The sequence below is a fragment of the Natator depressus genome, chromosome 6 (genome assembly GCF_965152275.1).
Source record: "Natator depressus isolate rNatDep1 chromosome 6, rNatDep2.hap1, whole genome shotgun sequence".
NCBI classification, from domain to species: domain Eukaryota; kingdom Metazoa; phylum Chordata; order Testudines; family Cheloniidae; genus Natator; species Natator depressus.
Window position 1 is genome coordinate 90,557,370 of NC_134239.1, and position 21,110 is coordinate 90,578,479.

A 21,110-nucleotide genomic window follows, 5' to 3' on the forward strand; every position below is an offset into this window, starting at 1 on the left:
GTATATATATATATATATATAAATAAAATATAGTCTTTTGTCTGACAAAAAAAATTCCCTGGAACCTAACCCCTGCTATTTACATTAATTCTTATGGGGAAATTGGATTTGCTTAACATCGTTTTGCTTAAAGTTGCATTTTCCAGGAACATAACTACAACATTAAGCGAGGAGTTACTGTATATTTTTAAAAATAATGTAAATATGTGAGGGCTTAGGGGTGGGGCTGGTGATGAGGGGTTTGGGGTCTGGGAGGGGCTCAGGCAGAGGGTTGGGGTGAGGGCTGTGAGGTGAGGTGAGGTGGGGTGGGGCTGGGGATGAGGAGTTTGGGGTGCAGGCAAGCCAGAGAGGAGTACTCCCCCCAGCCCTCTCCCCACAGGCAGCAGCGAGCTCTGTGGGAGGGGCCGCCCTCTTCCCCCTTGCACCACACTCACCTCACACCACTGTCAGTGCACGTGCTCCTAGAGCCCCTTCACCTCCCCTGTGGTGGGTTCGGAGCGGGGCGGGGGGAGAACGACTGCCATCACATGTGTACCTCCTCCCCTGCTGCTGCCCCTCACTGTAGCCTCAGTGGGGGTGGGGCTGCCCCTTGTCCAGTATGGGGCAGGAGCAGTGACTGCAGGCAGGGGGGCCCCCCTGTGCTGCTGGAGGGTCCCTCCAGAAATTGCAGAGCAGCATACTTCATTACCGCTTCCTTGTGACTGAAGGATTTTTCGTGTGATGTACAGCCACGCAATGCATGTCTCCAATCTTGAAATCTGGACTAAATAAACGTTGGTTCAGCCTTTGTAGAAAATATTAAGATTATCTTTTCAGAACAGTTTTTGCCTACTGAGAAAAAACCTCTGTTTAATTCGCTGTTGTTCTCCAACCACTTAAATCTTGATAGCCAAGACTGCTGAAAACTCCTTTTCTTATTTTGTACATTTGCAGCATCTTTCTTTTGTATAACTTCAGTTTGAAAGCTGGGTGTCGAACTCAGGCCATCACTTGATGAATTATCCTTTTCTACTTTTTCTCTGGGTAACTTTATTAAAATTTATCCATTGTTGATTATTACTGGTCCTACAAACCAAGAATTTGTTGCTGGGATAAAATGAAACTACAACACGTCGGTGCCACAAGATTACAAGGGCCAATGAAAAGTGGAAAGTCAGAAGCAGCACTCGCCTGCTTCAATATATTATATTTTGTTGTACCTGTATACAACCAATTATATACTTTAAAGGGTGTAAAATAATCAAGTATTGTGCTAAACACGATCATATCCCAAACTGACCGTCAAATTGAAGTTGCGTATTTTTCCCCTCAGGTGAGGGCTCTGGGATGGGGCTGGGGATGAGGGCTTCACAGTGTAGGAGGGGGCTTAGGGCTGATGCTGCGGGTTGGGCTGCTGGGGGCCCGGGCTCTGGGGTTGGGCGTGGCATGAGCTTGGGGTGCACACAGGCTGCCTTGGGACTAGGGCCAGAGAGGACTCCCCCCAACCCTCTCCCCGCCGGCAGCAGCGAGCTCTGGGGACCCCCCCCCTTCCAGCACACTCACTCTGTACCACTGTCACTGCACATGCTCCTAGGGCCCCCTCTCAGGCCCAAGAAGCCCCCTCACCTCTGCTATGGTGGGTGGGGACTGCCATCATATGTGGCTTCCTTCCGCCCCTGCTGCAGCCCCTCACCGTAGCCTCAGGGGGAATGGGGCTGCCCCTGGCGCAGCGTGGGGCAGGAGCTGTGACTGCGGGCTGGTGGGAGGATCACAGGGTCAGACACTCACCCGAGCCCCAACAGGTGCTCGGGTAAGGGAGGTCCACTCCAGGTGTCTCCCGGCGGATGCTGGAGGAGGGGAGGGCTGCCAATGTGTGTGTGTGTGTGTGTCTGTGTCGTTCCCCCCCCGCGGTGGAGCAACTGCGGCAGCAGCCAGCTGCCTCAGCCTGCCCGGGGCACGGCTCTTGTGCTGTAGTAGCCTCAGGCGGCAGCGCAGACAGGCGAGGGACGCTCAGGGGCGGGCGCTCTGGGGCCGGGGGGAATGGCGCGCGGGGGCGTGGCAGGCGGGGGCCAGGGGAGGCTCCCCCTTTCCTACCTCCCAGCCTGCCAGCCCCTCCCTGAGCCCGAGAGGCCCAGGCTGCCCGGCTGGGGGCTCTCTTGTCCCTTTAACAGGGCAGGGCTGGCTGGGGGAGGGGCGCATGCGCGGGGAGCGTCTCTCTGGCTCCGGGCGTGGAGCCGAGCCGGCGGCGGCGCTCGCTGTAGCCCCCGGGCGTGTGATCCCAGCGCGCGCGGTTCGGGCTCCCGGCGCGGCATCAGCGGTCCCGGGACAGCCTCGGCCAGCAGCCAGTCCGGCCGGGGACAGGGGCTTTGTTACTCCGCGTGCAGCAGCCGCCGCAGCCCACTGCCCAGCCGGTTCTCCTCGCAGCGGCAGCCAGGGGCCGCCGCGCCTTTGTCTCCTGTCCCCCCGGTCTCTGCAGCCTCCTGCCCGGCAAGCTCACCAAGAGCCACCCCCAGGACTGCGCTTCCTCCGCTCTCTGGCTCCAGCAGCTGGCAGCAGCTTCCTCTTCCCACGGCAGGGGGGCTGGAGCCCTGGCCGCCTGCCCCTGGTGCATTGTGACCCCTCCTGAGCTCAGCAGCCCCCGCCCGGAGCAGGCAGGAGCTTGGACTGAAAGCGGAGATGGCATTTGAGGCGGGTATCCTGAACTGCCCCTGGGCCGGCTCGCTCCTGGAACCAACAAAGCCTGGCGGTCTGATTGCCTTGTTTTGTGGCCATTTGCTTTTGTTTGGGTCTAATGGTCTTATTGTCTAGCGTAGCTGCAGTTTCTCCCGTGTCTGGCAGGCAGCGTCTCTAGCAGGTTAAGCTTTGAAGTGCTATGAGCCTGTGGACAGTCAGCTGTGCTCTGCCCCTGCCCCATAGCTCTGCCTGGGTGTAGTACTTCATCGATCTGCTGCTACTGATTCTAACCGGCAATCTCCTGCTAGGTCAGTGGAGCCTGTCTTTTTTTGTTTTTGGTGGCCTGATCTGAATATACAACCCCTGCTGTTTTATAACTGGACCTTTTCATTGTTCTGCGCCTGTCCGGTTCTGCCTGCTTGATCAAGGGTGACTTTTTTTTTTTTTAAGCCTAATCTATGGTACGTCTCCAGGCCACTTCATTTGCTTCACCGGGGCCCTGCCTTGACTCTTCCTTCTGGTTTGACCTGAGGAAACAACCTCCTGTTGGGTAAAATATACCTTGATATTGCGCTGTTCTTCTGTGAATGAGCCACACCCTTTTTTCCTTAAAGGGCCTCTGCACTCAGGCTGCCATATGCTGCTCTGTCTCTGGCAGGCTGAGGGGGGTGGTGGGCATAGTGTTGTAAGCCACCAATTTCCGAAGTGCAGACTGGGATGCCGGGGGGGAAAACGGGGGGCAGTGGCGCTGCTGCCACCAAGCGCTGTGAGACCAGCGAAGAGGCAACTCAGAGAGAGGAGGAGCAGGAAGATGATGGTGATGAAGATCTGCGAGACGGTGGAGTTCCTTTCTTTGTGAACCGAGGAGGGCTACCCATTGATGAGCCCACTTGGGAGAGAATGTGGAGACACGTGGCCAAGATCCACCCTGAGGGAGAAATGGTGGCTCAAAGGATTCGAGGAGCCACAGACCTACCCAAGGTGAGAATTCCTGAAAGAACTGATACTAATAAATCAAATGACATGGCTTTAGACGTCCACTCAGAGAATGGTAGAGAAGCTGGGATTGTGTTATATAACATGGAAATTCAGATCAATAATCCTGAAGTGGGGGTTTCACTCAACAGAAACAGTCATAAGGGTGTAAAGTATTGGGATCCCATATCAGAGGGAGAGTTTCTGTCCTGTGCTGTTTGGGATTTGGGCTTTGATTTAATAGAATTTTCCCATTTAATTGCTCTGATACTACTTGTGTTGATGCAAAAAGCCACATATCCAGTAACCTTAGCGCAAATGGGGAAAAGTCAGGATTCTGAGACAAAGTACAGAATTGGGATTTAGCTTCTGAGGCAGCCTGCCTGGCCTGAAAGAGGGGGTGACAGTGCTCCAGCTGTATTCTGGAGCGTTGTGTTTTGATCCGGACATTTTGTTCTTAAAAGATTGTAATTTAAAAATAATCCAGAAGGGCAACCTGCTAAAAGTACAAGGTGATGGGACCTGTTTGGTGGATAAGGAAACTTAATATGTGCATCTTGGAGAAAAGGAGAGTAAAGCTGGGATTTATGACTGGTTAAATACTTGAGATGGGGAAAGCTGGAGGAGTGGGAGTTGAGTAATTATAACCAGGAACAAGCTATAGGCTATAAAAGGAAATACTTAGGTTGGTCATGAGGGACAGTCTTCCCCACAACAAGGGGAATTTTTGCACTGGAATGGTGCCTGCCTATGAAGGTGGCTCTGACAGAGGAATTAAAAGCAGATTAGAGAACACTTGTAGAATTTGTTGCCAACAAGGAATCAGACTAGATGATCTCACAGCTTTTCTGGCCCTAATGCTGAGAATCCTATGAAAAGGGGAACCCAAGATCATGCAACTTAATCTTGATGCTGTATTGAGTCCTTTGCGTGTGGGCCTCGTGAGTCTTTGTAGATGTTGCCATTTTTGTATATGCATGGCTTCTGGTGGTAATTCTAGGGTATATTTAGATCCTCAGATTGAAAATGCTTTGCAAATATTCACTGTCTCATAACTGTCCTTTGAAATAGATATCTTTATTCCCATTTTTACAAATAGAGACAACTGAGTCAAAGAAGATTAAGTGACTTGCCTAGGCTCTCACAGCAAGTCTGTGGCAGAGCCAGTAAGGAAACATTGGAATTCAGGGGTCCAGTCCCCTGTATGAATCACGAGACTTACTCCAACCCTTGTTTCTCTTCTGTGTCTCTTCAGCACTGAGGGTGTTTCTTTGACTGAAACTTAGCCGAGCATCTATTTTTGGTACCTGCAGCACCATTGTGTAGTAGCCCGGTTTGTGCACTGTATTCAGTGAGGCTGGTGCAGAACACATTCTGCCATCTGGGCTCACTGCTCATCAGTCTCAGCAGGTTACAGGGACTACAGAGGAGTGAATGTGGTAGGAAGGATTGGGGCAAGGGAATGAGAAGAGCCCACCCTTGCCTGTACCGATGTTTCCATGTCTCTGAGCACCATTTGTATTGAAATACACAGAAGTGGGTCTATTTTCTGTCTTTGAAGAACTGATGCAACAGTTTAGAATCCTGGCAATAATATATTCCAAGGGGAAATATATTTTGTAAGTGTACTCTGCACGGCTGGCTCCTATGAGAGGCTGAAGGCCATTAGGTTCCTGAGGCTGAATGGGCCTTGGGTGGGATGCAGGAGTTGCTATAGCAGGATCAGCCCAGTGGCCTAGCTAATCTAAAATCCTATTTTGGATGAGGGTCAGTACAAGATGCTTAGGGGTTGAATTGGGGAAAACAGTGGTACTGTTCCAAGCTCTGCCAACAAAATAAGCTCCACCCCTTGAGACACTACAATGAGATGTAATCACAGAGCATGTCTACACTTACCTCCGGAGCAATCGATCCAGCAGGAGTCAATTTATTGTGGCTAGTGAAGACGCGATAAATCGACCGTCTACTCCACCGGAGCGAGAGGCACAGGCAGAGTCGACAGAGGAGCATCAGCAGTCGACTTACCGCAGTGAAGACACTGCGGTAAGTACATCTAAGTACTTCAACTTCAGCTACGTTATTCACGTAGCTGAAGTTGTGTAACTTAGATCGCTATCCCCTCCCCCCAGTTTAGACCAGACCACGGTATCTTGTACAGGTGTTAAAAACATCATCATGTGATCTTCTTGGGCTTATCTCTCCCACAGTGGCATGCTGAGCTCTGCTAGGCTTGGCTCCCTGATTGGGGGAGGGAGGAAATGGTGTTACACTGTCAAGTAAATGAGCTGTGACTCACCATAGGCTGTGTAGATTTTCATAATGATTTCCCTTTTCCTGTCTTACATGACTTGATCAGTAGTGACCTAGTTAACAGTGACACTTACCCAATGTTGATCATTTATCTGAGTTAACTCCTCAGTGAGATGAAAAGAGCAGTTCTCTCTCATAGCTCTTGTTTCGGGCTCTTAGCAGACTCAGGCAGGCATCTCTGCCTGAGAGACTTTATTTAAAAAAAAAAAAAAAGCTGAGATTCTAGATCACAAGATGGCATCTTGAAAGGCAGTGGCAGGATGCCATACTGTTCCTGTATGAATCCTGTAGATACATGGATGAAAGTATAGGGGGCACGAAAGGAGTAACCTGCCAATGGAAAGTTTCCTAATAACCCCTGTCAGTTTGCATTTAGCTTGAGCCCTGAAGCAGGCACAAATTTCTGGGAAGCTTGTGAGTCCTTAATTTGTAGATGATCTCATTATCCATATAAATCTCTAGATGTTGGCTCCTGTTAAGTTCATGTTAACATGGCAGGGGAGGCTCTTCCGCCGCCGGCCAGCATTATGACCCAATGCAAAATACAGAGAGCAGAGTTGTCTCCTGCTCACTGGTGCTGCACATCCTGGTAAGTGGTCTGGCAATGTCTATAGGAGGTTTCCCAAACTCTTGCTTCATGCTGCTGTTTCCCAGGGTTCTGCCAGACTGTCACCTGCATGCCAGGGCCCTTTTCGATCCTAGTTGGAGAGTTGAACTAGTAGAGAAATGGAAAGGGAAATGAACTAGTCCAGTTTTGCTATCCCAAGTGGAGTGAAATGAAGTAGTGAAAAGGGTTTGTGACAGCATTTTTGTGACTTTTCTGGTGACAGGGCCCTCTTCAAGCCAGGAAGCAAGACTCCTCTAGCTGCAGTAGATCAATGGCATTTCCCACAAGGTAACCTTAGTAATTTGCTTGCAGTTTGATTTGAGGTGAGATTGTGGCCTTAGCTGAGCATTGTGATGTGGACGTCACAACAGGGCACCATCTCTGTTACCTTGCTTCTCCTAGCCCCTCCATTGTAGGCAGTGTTGAGAGAAGTGCTGAGACATCTCTTACTTCCCTTAGAAGTTTATTGTTTATTCCATTTGGGCTGCTGTGGCAGTGTGAGTGAGGCCTCAGAACTCATTAGTTAATAACGCTTTCATAGCTCTCTATCTGTATATCTCAAAGTGCTTTATGAAGGAAATGAAGTATAATTATCCCCATTTTACAGATGGGGGAATTAATGAGTGTTGACACAGTGACCTTTGGGTGGCAACAGGCAGAGGAGGTGCATAGGGTTTGTGGGGATCCCCAGGGTCACATATATGCATAATAGTTCACCTGTGGGTGGCATGTGAGGTCTCTGAGAGCCAAGAGCCCACCATTCACCATAAAATGTATGTACGGATAATATTTAACAGGTTATGTATCTGTACTGAAAATTATGTTCTTGAGGACTTGGAAGTAAGGCAGGTCACCAGGAGATGACATACCCTCCTGCCTGAAAGGAACACATCCAAGGCAACGGATGCTTATCTCTGAGTCTGGTCATATGTGTATTGTCCACCTCTCGATGGAGATCTATTGCACGCTGAGCCAGATGCCAGTAGAAAGGTTGCAAGATCTACAAGAAAAAACAAAACTGCATGGTGGGTGTCCTGTTTATGAATGAAGACAAAGGATGGGACCTGTATATCTTGGGAAGCTAAGGAACACACTGGATCCTTCATGTAGGAGACAAGCTCACAGTATTGGTCTCCTAGAAGAGGGATCACAGACAAACAGCTGTAAAAGGGTGTTTGGACTTCGGGTGAGCATTGCTCAACAAGACATGAGTATCTAGTTTTAAGTCTATGTTCTAGAATGTGTTATGATTTAATTTTATATGTAACCATTTGTTTCCAGTACTTGCTATTACTTAAATGTCTATGCTGGTGTGTAAATTTTTATATTTAATTTCACTAAACATATCTAAATGCTGTGTGTTAAGCAGAGCAGTGGTCTGAGGTGGAACTGGTAAGCTGTGATGTACTGTTTCTCTAGAGCCAACAAATCTGTGCATACTGTGAGTGCCCAATAGATCAGGGGCTGGACACTCCAGGGAGATGTTTGTGGGGTGCTGGGATTGGAGTGTGCCTATTGCTAACCTGTAGTGGGTGGGCTACATAGGTCTAAAGCAGAGTGCTTGTGTTGCCCCTGGCCAGTGGTGTTGGGGAGCCGACCCGCAGCAGGTGCAGACAAAGCTTTCTCACACTAATGGCAGTGCTAGTGAGGTGTCTCACAACCCTGGGTACCACCAAGAAGCATCACATTACAGCACAGAGCTGAAGTGACTTGCCCAAGGTGTTCACAGCAGGTCAGAGGCAGAGCTAGGAAAAGGGCCCAGATCTCTTGACTTCCAGTGCACTTTCCTACCTGTTGGATTGTCCTGCGTTTTAGCATATCCTTCCTACCTTCCCTCACTCTGTAGGGCAGGACAGCCTTTCAGAATAACCCACTGGTTGTCCAGTTATTCCAGAGGAAATGGGCATTAGTGCCACTCCATTCAGTTGCCCTCAGCTTCCAAAGGCTGACCTGATGATAGCACTGTTGGCAGTTGCTGGCCTTGCTGCTTTTGGTAGAAGAGGTGGTGGTGTCTGTCTGCATAGCTGATGTTGTATCAGTGGCTTCATGGGTGGTATGGCATGAAGGCAGGGAGCACATCCGTCTATGCATTTGTAAAGGTTTTGCATTCTAAATGGCAGAGATATAAAGGTGGAAACAAGCAGATTTGTAGCTGGTCAGTGATGGCGGTGGGGACCCCCACAAAAGAAGTTGGATTTTTAACATATATGAATGATAGGCTGTGATGTGCATGCTTGAGCTTTAGTTATGGGGTGGGGGGGTTAATATATCTATCTGCTATCTGAATAACATCAGTACTCCGTTGGCGGCGGCAGCAGCAGCATCTGAGCAGCTAGAGCTCTAATACTACGATGATAGGACCACATAAGTACTTTGAGAGAGACAGCCTGTTTTTTTAAGTTACATTATCAAACACTTCCTCCCTGAGGGAGCAGGAGCTCTGTTTGTGCACCTCTTCCATCTGGTTTGCTTTCATTCTGCTTGGCTCATTTTAAGCTTGGAAATCTCAGATCTTCACCAGGCTCCCTTCCAAAGACGGGTTGTACTGATGGGGTTGGGACTCAGCTGTGTCAGGCAGGAGTTCAGTGCAATATCCAAGGGTTTACAAGTCTGGGAGTGCTGGGATGTAACCCAGCCATACAAGTAAGGGAAGACAAGAATGGGTAAGGCAGCCAGCCTTGCAGGGGCATGCTTTCCAGTGACTGGAGCAGCAAGCCCCAGGAAACCTGCGTTGCTATCCCACCAAATTGCTGGTGACTATGGGTAAGGTAATCCACCTCTACGTTCCCTTCTGTGTTTAAAATAAATTTCCATCCACCTCCTTGAGGACTGTGAAGATACCTGTTTGTACTCTTTGAGACCTGTGGATGGAGGATGCTGGAGAAGCCCAAAGTGTTATCATCACTCCTCCATTCAGCACAGGGATGAGAGGGACAGATTCCTTATCTCTTCTCTCACTTCTCCCCAGGCAAACATACTGGAGACCTGCTGCCAAGGAAACCATAGCCCAGTCTGGGCTTCATGGCCAGATCTGAGAGCCAGAGCACAGCTTAATTACTTAAGGTGCCGCTTCTACATTAACTAGTCTCCCAGTGAAATGGTTTCCATTACACTGTCTCAGGGTATTGCGTGTTTCCCCAGAGGGAAAGGGGATCTGACAGGAAGGAGTGGTTTCCAGCAGCAGAGAGGAGTAACTAAAAGGAACCAGTAATTTGTGCTGGTAATGTGTATCTAACTGGAACCCAGGGAGTTAATTTTAGCTGTTTGTCTCTGCACAAACACTGCACAAAGGTCACCCACTGAAGAAATGAATTAAGGCTAAATGCTGAGCCTGCCCTGGTTTTACCACTTTCATTGGTTCTGCTTGGGAGTAATTTCCTGTGACTCAGTATGTTAACTCCTAGCTTCTAAACCAACTTAGCCTGCATTAGTTTCAGAGACTGCCGAATTCCCTGCATCATTCTCTAGAGTCTAGAGGGCTTCCTGTTCCCCTGGGGATAGGAGCTCAAACTGTTGGGGATCTTGTATCTCTCCTTCCCCTCCCTTGCAGTGCTTCCTGGTGAGAGAGGTTGCAATAGAAGGAGCTCTCTTTCTGCACATTCCCAGCAAGGGACTGCAGTGAGGTATTTGCTCACAAAGGTTACTGGAGACAACAGCTGGCACACTTTGTTGGTTCTTATATCTAGTCACAGCTTGTCTCCCTGAGAGGTGCTGGGAAATGGGCACCAGTCACAAAATGCATCTTCATCAAACTGATTTATGGGGAAAATCTTAAGACAAGACAATAAGAAAGATCAAAATACACAAGAGAAAATCAAGACCTAGAACTTCTTACAGCTGCCTGCTGTTGTGTAAATACTGCTGTGCTTGGAGTTGAACAAAATAGCCTCTTCCCCTGAGATGCTTACAGCCTAAATAGGCAGACACCACCAAATACAATGAAAGGACCAGAGGGAGGGCTCTGTCTCCAGTTAATGTTGTTATACAAGGGGTGGGTGACCACATGTTCCCTAAGGATGGAACTGACAAAACCACACTGACAGTTGGGGCTTTGTTGTTGGATCCACGCACAGAAGGCATTAACCTTCCTCAGTAGGCTTGGGGAAGTTGTGCCACAAAGTTCTCTCTATCAGTCGCACCAAATCTGTTTTTCCATTCTTTCATTGACCGAGTGTCTCCTTGGCCCTTTTTGTGAGTCCAGCCCTGTCTTTTTGTTTTGGCTGGGCAGACAGGACCCTTCTCCTTTCTTAGGATAACTCTTTGCAGCTGTCAAAGCAGCAGATGTTGACTTCCGAGTAAACAGAAAGGAAGGTTTGGCTGGACTGTAGAGGCCAAAACTGCAGATTCAAGGCAACAGTCTGGGTAATATCCACAGTTGTGTAACTGAAAGTCATAGAAGTTCGAGATGGAAAAACCGTATTGCCTTATCCAGTCCATCTCCCTGCCAATACAAATTCATTCCCAATTCGTTTCTAGTTTTCACAGTGCCAACAGGTGGGGCTTTCACCCCTTCCCTTGTGAGTGTGTTCCATGCCCTGATATTTCTTGCTGTTGTAGAATTCTTACTGAACTTGGCTACATTTTCATTCCATGCCTCCATCTTAGACCCATGTACTGTCCTGAGCTCCTCTTCCTCCTTTGTAGTTATGCTCTTTAGATGTTTGTAGACTATTTTGTGTTCCTCCTTGGTTGTCACTTAACTAAATTCTACAGACTTTCTTTTAGTTTTTCATTTTAAAAAACAGTCCTTCCATCTCCCTGATAACTTTGTGTCACTCTTCTCTGAATCCCCTCCAGTTTATCAACTTGAGGATAGAAGAATGAAGTGACTGTCAACTCAAGGAATATCTCGGGTGGACAGCAAAAAGGGATTAGCTCCTTGGGTTACAGAGGAATGCAATTCCTATGGTGATGTGCCAGTGCATTCAGCAAAGGGACTAGCAGGTTCAGGAGACGTCTGCTCTCTGACTCACTCTGCTTCCCCCTGTTCAGATTCCCATACCGAGTGTGCCTGCGCTCCAGCCGTCCACCCCCATCCCTGAGCGTCTGGAAGCCATACAGCGCTACATCAAGGAGCTTCAGTATCCTTTACTATTATCACAGACACCAAGGAATGATGATCCAGGAAGGGGAAGCAAGGAGACCTTCCAATAGCCGACCATAAGAGAACAGCTGACTCTGCTTCAGCCAGAAGGGGAAATGAAACTTGTTCCCTAAAAGCAGGAAACTGAAGTTGTGACAGTGAGTGGTTTTGCTGTTTTATTCTAATCCTGCCCAATTGTGTCTCCTGTGGTTAACCCCTTTGTCCCAGCAGCATGTGTGTCAGCAGAGCCAAGCTAATGTGTGGTAGGTTCTCCTTCAGCCAGACACCTTGAATTCAAGTGCTTGTTCCTTTTAAAACATCCCAGTTGAAGGTCCTTGTAGTTGCTGTGCTTGCCTAGCCCTGCAGGGAGGGCCTGGGACAGATTAAAACCTGGGATTAGAAAATGCTAATCTCCCCTGCCAAGCTTGGGTGTGCTGGTGATGGGGAACTTGAGCTTCATGTTGAGTCATTTTACGGGGTGCTTTCTGCTCTGTAGGTGGCCGGAACATGATGGTCACTCCTGTTTTTGAGAGTCAGGTGGATGACCAACTCCCAACCATTTATAGCTGCCTGTATGTTTATGGCCTGGGAACAGGACTCCTACATATCCTCATGCTCTGTGTGCTGGGTTGGAGTGTGGGTGAGGGCATGTGCAACACAAGTGCAGTTTTATCTTGCTGGTTGGATATGGAGCTGACTCTAGGTGGGAATGGAGTCTGCTAGCACCTTTTTTTGCTAATCCTGGGGTTGTGCTGTTTTGGGGACAGATCCCAGCCAGCATGAAAGCAAGGTAGTTTTGGCATCATTTAGACTGGTCATGATGCCCTGCAGGCAGCAGCAAAAGAGGACTCGTTTCAACCCTGTTCGGGTCTGGGAGCCTGTGCTGCTGGAGAGGAGGCTGACCAGAAAATGTGCTGTCAGCAGGAATAGGGAGGGAAATAGATTGCCACTCTGTTTCCTTCCTCCCCAGGCCAAAGAATGCAAGTGGGAAGAATAGCCAAATGGAAATGCCCACTTTCTATTTGCTGGTATTTTGCTTGCTGGATCCTGAGATCCCTGTGAGAATGGTAACTGATACCTTGATAGTACAAAGAGCTTCATCCAGGCAGATTGCCATATGTGGGCAACTCTGTCTTCTCAGCTCTCATCCAGTCTGCATGGCCCCTTAACCTTTTTTCTCCAGGTACAATCATACTGGGACGCAGTTCTTTGAAATTAAGAAGAGCAGACCTCTGACCGGGTAAGTGCTGTCAGCCTTTCTCACACTCCTGCCTTCCTGTTTGGGGAACTTGCCACCTCTGCTACTCCTGTACTGAGTCTGGCCAAGAGTACAGGCTGGACTCTGGGGATTTTGTTCACTGTCACAGTTCTGTCCTTCCTGAGGGGGTTGGACTCTGCTCAGGGTGCAGCTGGTCAGAGCCATAATTTAGCCTTATTCAAGCATGAGGGCTGGATTTGTTGCCAAGGGTCAGTAAACTTATCTGTTACTCAGAGGTGCCCAGTCTCTGAGCACATCTAATTTATAATCTAGATCAGGGGGTCTCAAACTCAAATGACTACGAGGGCCACAGGAGGACTAGTGCATTGGCCCGAAGGCCGCATCACTGACACCCCCACCTCGCTGCCCCAGGCCCCGCCTCTTCCCACCCCTTCCCTGCCCCCATTCCAACCCCTTCCCCGAAGTCCCCACCCCAACTCCGCTTCCTCCCTGCCCCCAGGGGGTGCAGGAGGGGTGCAGGGTGTAGCGGGGGCTCAGGGCAGGGAGTTGGGGTGCGGGCTCCGGCCCGGCGCCGCTTACCTAGAGCAGCTCCGGGGTGGCAGCAGCGTGCACCGGGGCCAGGTCAGGCTCCCTGCCTGCCTGCCCTGGCCCCGCTCCAGGAAGCAGCCAGAACCAGGTCCCGGCAGGGGCAGAGGGCTCCGTGTTGCTTCTTTCAGGTACCTCCCCCGAAGCTCCCATTGGCTGTTGTTACCCGTTCCCGACCAATGGGAGCTGCGGTTGGTGGCTCTCAGAAGGGAGAGCAATGCATGGAGTCCTCTGCCGCCCTCCCCCGCCCCGGGGCTGCAGGGACATGGTTCTGCGCGCTACGCAGGGGGCGATCCCATGGTCGGATTCGGCCCACAGGCTGTAGTTTGCCCACCCCTGGCCTGGAGGTAGACAGAGGGGCGGGGGTGGGGGCACAGGGAGCTTGGTGGGCCGCACGAAAGAACCCCAGGGGCCGTATGCAGCTCACGGGCCATGTGTTTGAGACCCCTGATCTAGATCATGGGCTTCTGGGGGATTTTGTGTAAAGTAAAACAAAGCCCTGCCTTAAACAAGCTCTCCAAAGGCCAAATGTCTCTGCAATTCTAGCTGTCCAGAGTCCTGGAGTGCATTTGGTGCAGAATGTGGACTTGCTAGACCCTTTTTTTTTTTTTTTTTTTGGTGACTGAAACTTTATAAAGAACAAAGAAATGTGTGAGGAAGGGAGGAGGTGGTGGTGGTGGACACCCCCAGACTGCTGTGCATTGTAAACCCTCAGGCGTGTACACAGGATGGAGGCAATCATCTTCGTGCACCTGGGTTCCACATGTACAGTTAGGGACCTCTTAGTCTGCTAACCAAACCATTGTGCCAACATTAATACTGCTGGTCCAAGCCATCAGGTATGGGTGGATATTTGGGCATTCCAAACATCTTATGATGTAACCAGGGCAGAATCTGCTGCAGGCGCCTTCCCTGCCCTCAGATGTGGGAAAGCAAGTGTCTCTGGAACTTGAGACACCTCGGACAGGAGGCCATCTTGGTCGGATGGGTAGAAATCCAGAGGGACTGCATTGAGATGAAAGGGAATTACTCCAGACTTGCTGAGAGTAGTGTCTGGCATAGAGGGTAGATCCTGTTTGGCTCAGTGAGGGGAAACTCCACAGCAGCAGTATTGGAGGGGAATGGCAAAATACTGAGTTTGAATTTTATTTATTCCCAAAGGATTTTCTCCTCTCCCGTCTGCCTTAACAGCCTTCCTCTCTCCTTGCAACCTGCCCTGCATATATGCTGCCCAGCGACTGAATTCACCAGCCCTGCCCAATGCAAACCCCTTTAATTCTCCTCCTCTGTCTCTCCTGCTTGTGCTGTCTAACAGGCTGATGGACCTGGCCAAAGAAATGACCAAAGAGGCCCTGCCAATCAAATGCCTGGAAGCTGTGATCCTGGGAATGTATCCTTTCCTCTTAGAAACATGCATGTGTGCCCATCCTAATGTGTTCTCCCCTGTAGAACCCTGCAAATCTGGGGATATCCACTTTATATCAGATGCAGATATCTGTGGATCATGGATTGGATGCGGATACAAACTTTGTATCCACTCAGAGCTCTACTCCCCCTGCTCTCTTATGCCCCTCTTATGCTGCTGGAGCATTGCAAGGGCCCAAGCAGAGAACCCGAGTAGTGGAGTTAGTTCTTCAGGATCACTTCTCTCCCCCGCTTTAGGATTGAGTGTTTATTCCTTTTGGACATAACTGGGGGAGGGAGAGGCGAAGGATGTGGGGATTAAACAGGAAGGAAATAGCTTCAAGTCAGAAACACTGTTGAATAGTGGGGATGTTTCACTCACTATATGTCACCTTGCACTTTCTACACAGTGCAGGCAGATATGGAAGGGAACCTGTCAGACTCTCCCTTGCATAATCCTTGCTTTTAGATGCAGACTTGAGCTAGCACCTCCGTGTACACACGTCCTGGGAAACGCATCTTCTCTGGGACCTGCCAGGCTGAGTCCAACTGGGGCCACATTTATGTATTTATTGGAGTTCCCTCAGTGATGGGGAAGTATTTGAAAGCTAGGTTAATTGGTCTTTGCGTTTTGGAAAGTTAGTTGTCTTCAAATGCAGTGCTTTTATGAGATGCCAGTCTGGGGATCTTGATGGCTCAGAAGAATGGGTTACATTTTACCTGTAGGGCACCAGGTCCAATCCCTCCTAGGCCGATAGTGATGGTCAATTTAACTAACTTGCCTAGTGGCCTCGGTCCTCCCAGCTCCTAGCAGGACAGGTGTACATACTACAAAACTGCCATTATAACTGGCTTCCCTTTGTGGGCAGCCTTGTTGGAGGTGAGGACTGAGCATCCCTCTGATCCCAGGACAGGGTAGACTTGTCTTGTGCGGGGCTGGAGCTATACCTGCTCTGGGGATTTGGTCTCCAGGGCTGTCAATCAGGTACTTGTCGTCAGCAGTGAATCTGCTTTCCAGTCTAGGCTGACTGAGATGTTCTGGGGGATGGGGAGGAAGAGTCTTACTTCTTTTCTTGGCATCACCAGTTGTTTCCTGAATGGGGTGATGTTGCCAGTTACCTCACCAACAACATGCCCACACTGGAGCGTTTCCCCATCAGCTTCAAAACTCACTTCTCAGGGAACTACTTCCGCCACATTGTGCTGGGGGTGAACTTTGGGGGTCGCTATGGGGCACTGGGCATCAGCCGGCGTGAGGAGCTCATGTACAAGGCGCCCACCTTCCGCACACTGAGCGAGCTAATCTTCAACTACGAGGAGGCATACCACCGCTGCTGGCACGTCCTCAAAAAGGTGAAGCTGGGCCATTGTGTGTCCCATGACCCACACAGTGTGGAGCAGATTGAGTGGAAGCACTCCATTCTGGACGTGGAAAAGCTGGGCCGTGAGGACTTCCGCAAGGAGCTTGAGAGACATGCCCGGGACATGAGGCTAAAGGTGAGAAGTTGGGAGGTGCTGGGGAGACCAGCCTGCTGCTCTTGAAGGCTGCAGGTGTGAACTTTGTACTTGGTGCCAAAGCCTTGGAGTTTAATTGGATCCTGGTGCTAGTATGCTGGGAGGTACAGATCCTGCTGGGTTGGGGTGCGGATGGGGGAAGGCAGGGAGGTGGAGGGAGAGGGGGTAAGGATTCTCCTCTCCTTTTCTGCAGACCCTGGCCCCAGTGGGGTGCAGACCCCTCTCCACTTGGCAGGTGTAGATGCTGTGTATCAGGGTATCTTGGGCAAGAGCTGGGAATATGAATCCTGTGCTTTCAGGTATGCCTGCTGGGCACTGGACAGATGAACCAAGATACGTACTTGCTCAGAAGTTTTGCGTGCGTGGGTGTGCTTGAGACTCTCTAAAGGTGGGGTACAGTACAGTAGAGCTACATAATGCTCACCACTGCCTTTTCTTTTTTTCCTTTTGATTTTCTTCATCTCACTGTCACCCCTTCCCAGACAATGGAGTACCTTGGGCTTTATGTTCTCCAGCCACTGCTAGCCCTGGCTTCTCTCCCATCTTGTTGTTTTCCTTCTGCAGATTGGCAAAGGAACAGGGCCACCATCTCCCACCAAGGATAGGAAGAAAGATGTGTCCTCCCCACAGCGGGGCCAGTCCAGTCCACACCGCCGCAACAGCCGTGGGGAGAGGCGGTAAGTGGGGTTGGTGGATGGCTTGGTTGGAGGATCTTTCTCAGTCGTGCTATAGGATTTCCCCTCCATCCCCTCACACCCTTGGATAAAGTAGATTTGAGAACTCTCTTGGCACGGTCCATAACTGTGGAAATGTCTCTCAGCTGCATTGGTGGGTCTCTCCCTTTCAGCTCTGTCACTGCTTTCTCCAATGTGAGTTGCTGCCTTCCCACTTTCAAACTATAGCTGGAATTAGGGGCGGGCTGCAGGTAAAGAAAGGTCACCCCATCTAAAGCCTAATGTGTGATGGATCACACATATGACCCCCAAAAGAGACGTCTGAACCTCCATCATTGGTCAGTGAGAACTGGTGTGCCTTTGAGGCTGCTTTCAGGCCTACCCCAAGTCTATCTTCCCAGGAAGGTACCTCAAGTGGAGGTGCTGGGCTTCCCACTCTGTATTCCATCCTCTTATGGGAGTTAGCAGGGTGAAGAAGAGCTGCCACCCCTGCTACTCTACCTGTATGGGATCTGGTAACGGGGATGAAACTCCTCTTCTCATGTTGGCACCTCTCAATCCGACAGGTTACCCTGTCGGAGGAGAAATTGAGAATGCCTCTGAATATCTACTTCCCTCTTTCTTCACAGTCTGTCTGGTGAGAAGAAGCCTGCCGAATCCAAAGCCATGCCAGACCTCAATGGGTATCAAATCCGGGTATGAAGAGAGGCACACCTGGTGTGCCTGGCTCCATCGACTCTTCACTGGCCACACTTGAGACCAGGATCCACTTGTAGCAAGCTCAACATGGGGAAGGGGAAGTGGGAGTGGAGGGCTGATCTTCCAAGGTACTTCTATCAAGCCTATCCCAGAGCTGTATCCTGGGGATCAGACAAGTCACCTGCCTGTCTTCTCGGGAAGAGCACTTTTTAATTCAACAAAGCAAGTTTTTAAGAGAACAGAACTGCCAGTTGATGGGAAGGTGCTGCAGGGTGCTCGGGAAGGCTCCTGTTGTGACGTGGTGAGGGGTTGAGCGAGTGAGGCCAAGCAGAGCTCATGCTTTGCTTGGAATCCTTTGGGCTGACAAAGACGACAGGTGGGGCATTTTATCCACAGTGCCTCTTCTATGCTGAAGGTCTCAAGCCAGCACAAAGCCCCTGGGCTTGAAGGAGGGGAAGGTCTTGGAATGGAAAGGCCCCTGCCTCTGGTAGAGGAAGGATTTTTGGTTTTGTAACTTCTGTGTATTTTGCTACTGTCACTCTTGTTGGGGAGGGAGGGAGTGAAATGCACAATCACCTTCCCCATCCCCTGTGCCTGCAGGGAAGAGGAATAAGCCCTGAAATAATTAATACTTGCATCACTAATGAAAATGCAACCTGTCAGTGGTGTTGAGGGCCTCATATGCAGTGAATCCACCACTCTAACATTCTATCTGGTCTGCAGGGTATCCCACTATGGCTCATTGACTCTATGGGGGATGAGTATGTGTCTCCTTTCCTGTGAGGTGCTGTGGATGCTTCCCTTCATGGCAGGCTGTTCAGGAAATGCCCATGCTGCTGTAATGTGGAAACAGGCTGCTGGACAGCTCCATCTGTGGGGATGGGTGCTTAGCTAGTACGATAGCTGGAAACTGTGCCTCCCCTACTTCCCTCTCAGTGGTGGTCACTGGAAGCTGTGGGGAAAGCTTTGGCCACGGAGATGCAAACTCCACCAGGAAGCAAGTGACTCTGCACATGAGTAGCCTTCACAAGCATCTTTCTCTTCAGAAAGGAAAGAACTTCAATTTTTCCTTGCTGGGTTGTAGTGTTAGTCCCGGGGGCGGGGGCGGGGGCCTTCCTTCCCATCCTGGCCACTTGCTTAACCCTGGAGTATTCAAGGCACTACCACGGCAAATTCCCACTTTAGCTCTTGTGTTTATGAAGCTACTATTGTGACACCTTGCACTTCCCTGTTATAGAGTCTGGCTCCATCTCCCCCTTTGAGGAAGGGCTCCTTTTCCTGGATGCTCAGAGCCACAGTGGAATTTTGGGAACCAGCCTTAAAACAGAAGGGTACAAGCTCCAGTGCAGTGCTCTGCTGAAGGGGTCAGTGTGCTGGCGAATCCTTAAGCAAAATAAGATGGTGTTTTGTGGTCATGTTGCCCTGTTCACCCCCACCCCTTGTCTACATCCACAGCTGGCCAATGCCTGCTGGAGTGCCTCTAAAAGTGCGGCATACTGCCTCTAGGAACACACAGGGCACTGCCACAGCAAATCCCATGTGGTACTCCTGAGGCTGTTTTCAGGAAATAAATGCTATTGGGGGTAGAGTGGGGAAATGTTTCTCAGTTTGAAATCAGGTGGGGTGCTGCACTGTTGCTGTAGGGTAATAACTCCCAACCCTTTCATGCCCTGGTCTACCACTCCAGGCTTCCTTCCCTTCATCTGTGGAGGTTTTGGAGCAACCCATGCGCAGGCTGGGCAAGAGGGGCAGAAATAGATGAGTCGTGCTGCCATACCGAGTCCAACCCAGAGGCTCATGCCCAAGTTAAACCTAGGGTAACGGCCCAATCAAGATTGAAATGTCTTTGGGGAATCACTGTTCCAGGGTATCCCATTTCTCCAAACTGTTCAATCTGGCCCATTTTGATTGCAGAGGTCTGTCTGTCCTAGGAGCAGGGAGCATAGCTGTGTGCCTGTCCTTCTCCGGTTTGTTTGACACAGTGTACTTAACAACACTAATTATGTTAATGATTACCATTCTCCAGCAAGCCCTCCACCTGACTAAAGCCTTGGCAGCCCACAAATTTCCATTCAAAGAAGAGGCACAGCTAAGCGGTCCGCATGCTGCATGTCAGAACTGAGGAGCATTGGTAGATATGCGTGTGGGGCCCAAAACTTGGCATACCAGGGGTGCTGCAGCTCATGGCTGAGTTGATTCAGAGAGGGAGGTGGGAAGCAAGGGGTGAGTGGGTCAAGCCTGAGGCATGTTGACATAGATAGGGGCTGGTGAAATGTTTAACATTAGGTCCTGTTACACTACAAAAAGTGTCTAAACATTTACGAAATCTGGCTGTATCCAAATCATGTTAAACATTCCGTATTCTTTCTTGCCTGAGTGCATGTTGGAAGCATGATTCAGACTATAACTATAGTAGATAACTGGGCTTTCTGTCATAACATGGGTGGCCACAGACATTTTGGTAGTGTTGAATGGGGCCTTACATCAAGTAATATCTTGTCAGTTGAAGCAGCATTAACCCTTAAAGCACTGCTCCAGAGGGATCTAACTGACTCCTTACAGGTGCCTAATCATAATCTTTCACCACCAGTTAGTTACTCTGTGGTTTTCACTGCAGTTTGTCAGTCCAGGCTCCTTTTTAGCTGTCTGTCCTTTCTGCAGCTTGATGTGTGACAGGAAGAAAGATTGATTAGGGAGGTAGCATAACTTGCTGTTTACCCAGAATTACGTGGGTAATCCTAAAGAATTTAACACAAGTGACAGGTGCTAGTCTCCAGAACATAAATAATGAAATAGCGATTGGAGTAGGAGGACTGGAATTGGAGTCTCCTACCTCTCTCTGCCCTAACTACTGGAGTTATTCCCTCTCACTCTGCCCCGTGACTGTTTAGTCACAGTGGAACAGCTTCAAGAGAAGAGTGAGGGAGCCCTAAATCAGAATATCCTATAGTGCAGTGATTAGCGCAATCCCCTGAGAAGGGGAGACCCTGTTCAAATCCCCACTCGGGAGGTGGTGGAATTGAACCTGAGTCTCCCACATCCCAGGTGAGTGCTCTAATCACAGGGCAGCTCCAGCTCTTGCCATTTTGTGTGTAGCACGGCAGGTGCGTAACTCATTTCCTCAGGAAATGACTTGGGACCTAAGCTGTCTGACTCCAGGCGGCTGGTTCCCATTTGTGGATCACTAAGCAGAGCTGGGTACCGATCTCTGAGAGAGATGAGGCTAATCACACACCTTTAGCTTAAGTGGCTCCCAGCCTAGCATGTTGGCTCTTGTGGATTGCATTCTGGGGCCGCTGTTTCTCCCCATTCATTGTATAGGAGCCTAGGCGCCTAACTTGGCTTTGTATATCACAGTGGTATACCTGTGGTTTTTTTTTTTTTTAA

At 49.8% G+C, this 21,110-nt stretch overlaps 1 protein-coding gene across 1 annotated transcript; it reads left to right on the plus strand.

The window, feature by feature from the left end:
- Window positions 1–2,189: 2,189 nt before the first annotated feature.
- Window positions 2,190–21,110, plus strand: VASH1 (vasohibin 1). The gene is made up of 7 exons (XM_074955992.1): window positions 2,190–3,633; window positions 11,537–11,625; window positions 12,811–12,867; window positions 14,747–14,821; window positions 15,951–16,332; window positions 16,915–17,027; window positions 17,654–21,110. Exons 1-7 carry the CDS (start codon window positions 3,370–3,372, stop codon window positions 17,724–17,726), a joined length of 1,053 nt encoding a protein of 350 aa, XP_074812093.1. The 5' UTR covers window positions 2,190–3,369; the 3' UTR covers window positions 17,727–21,110.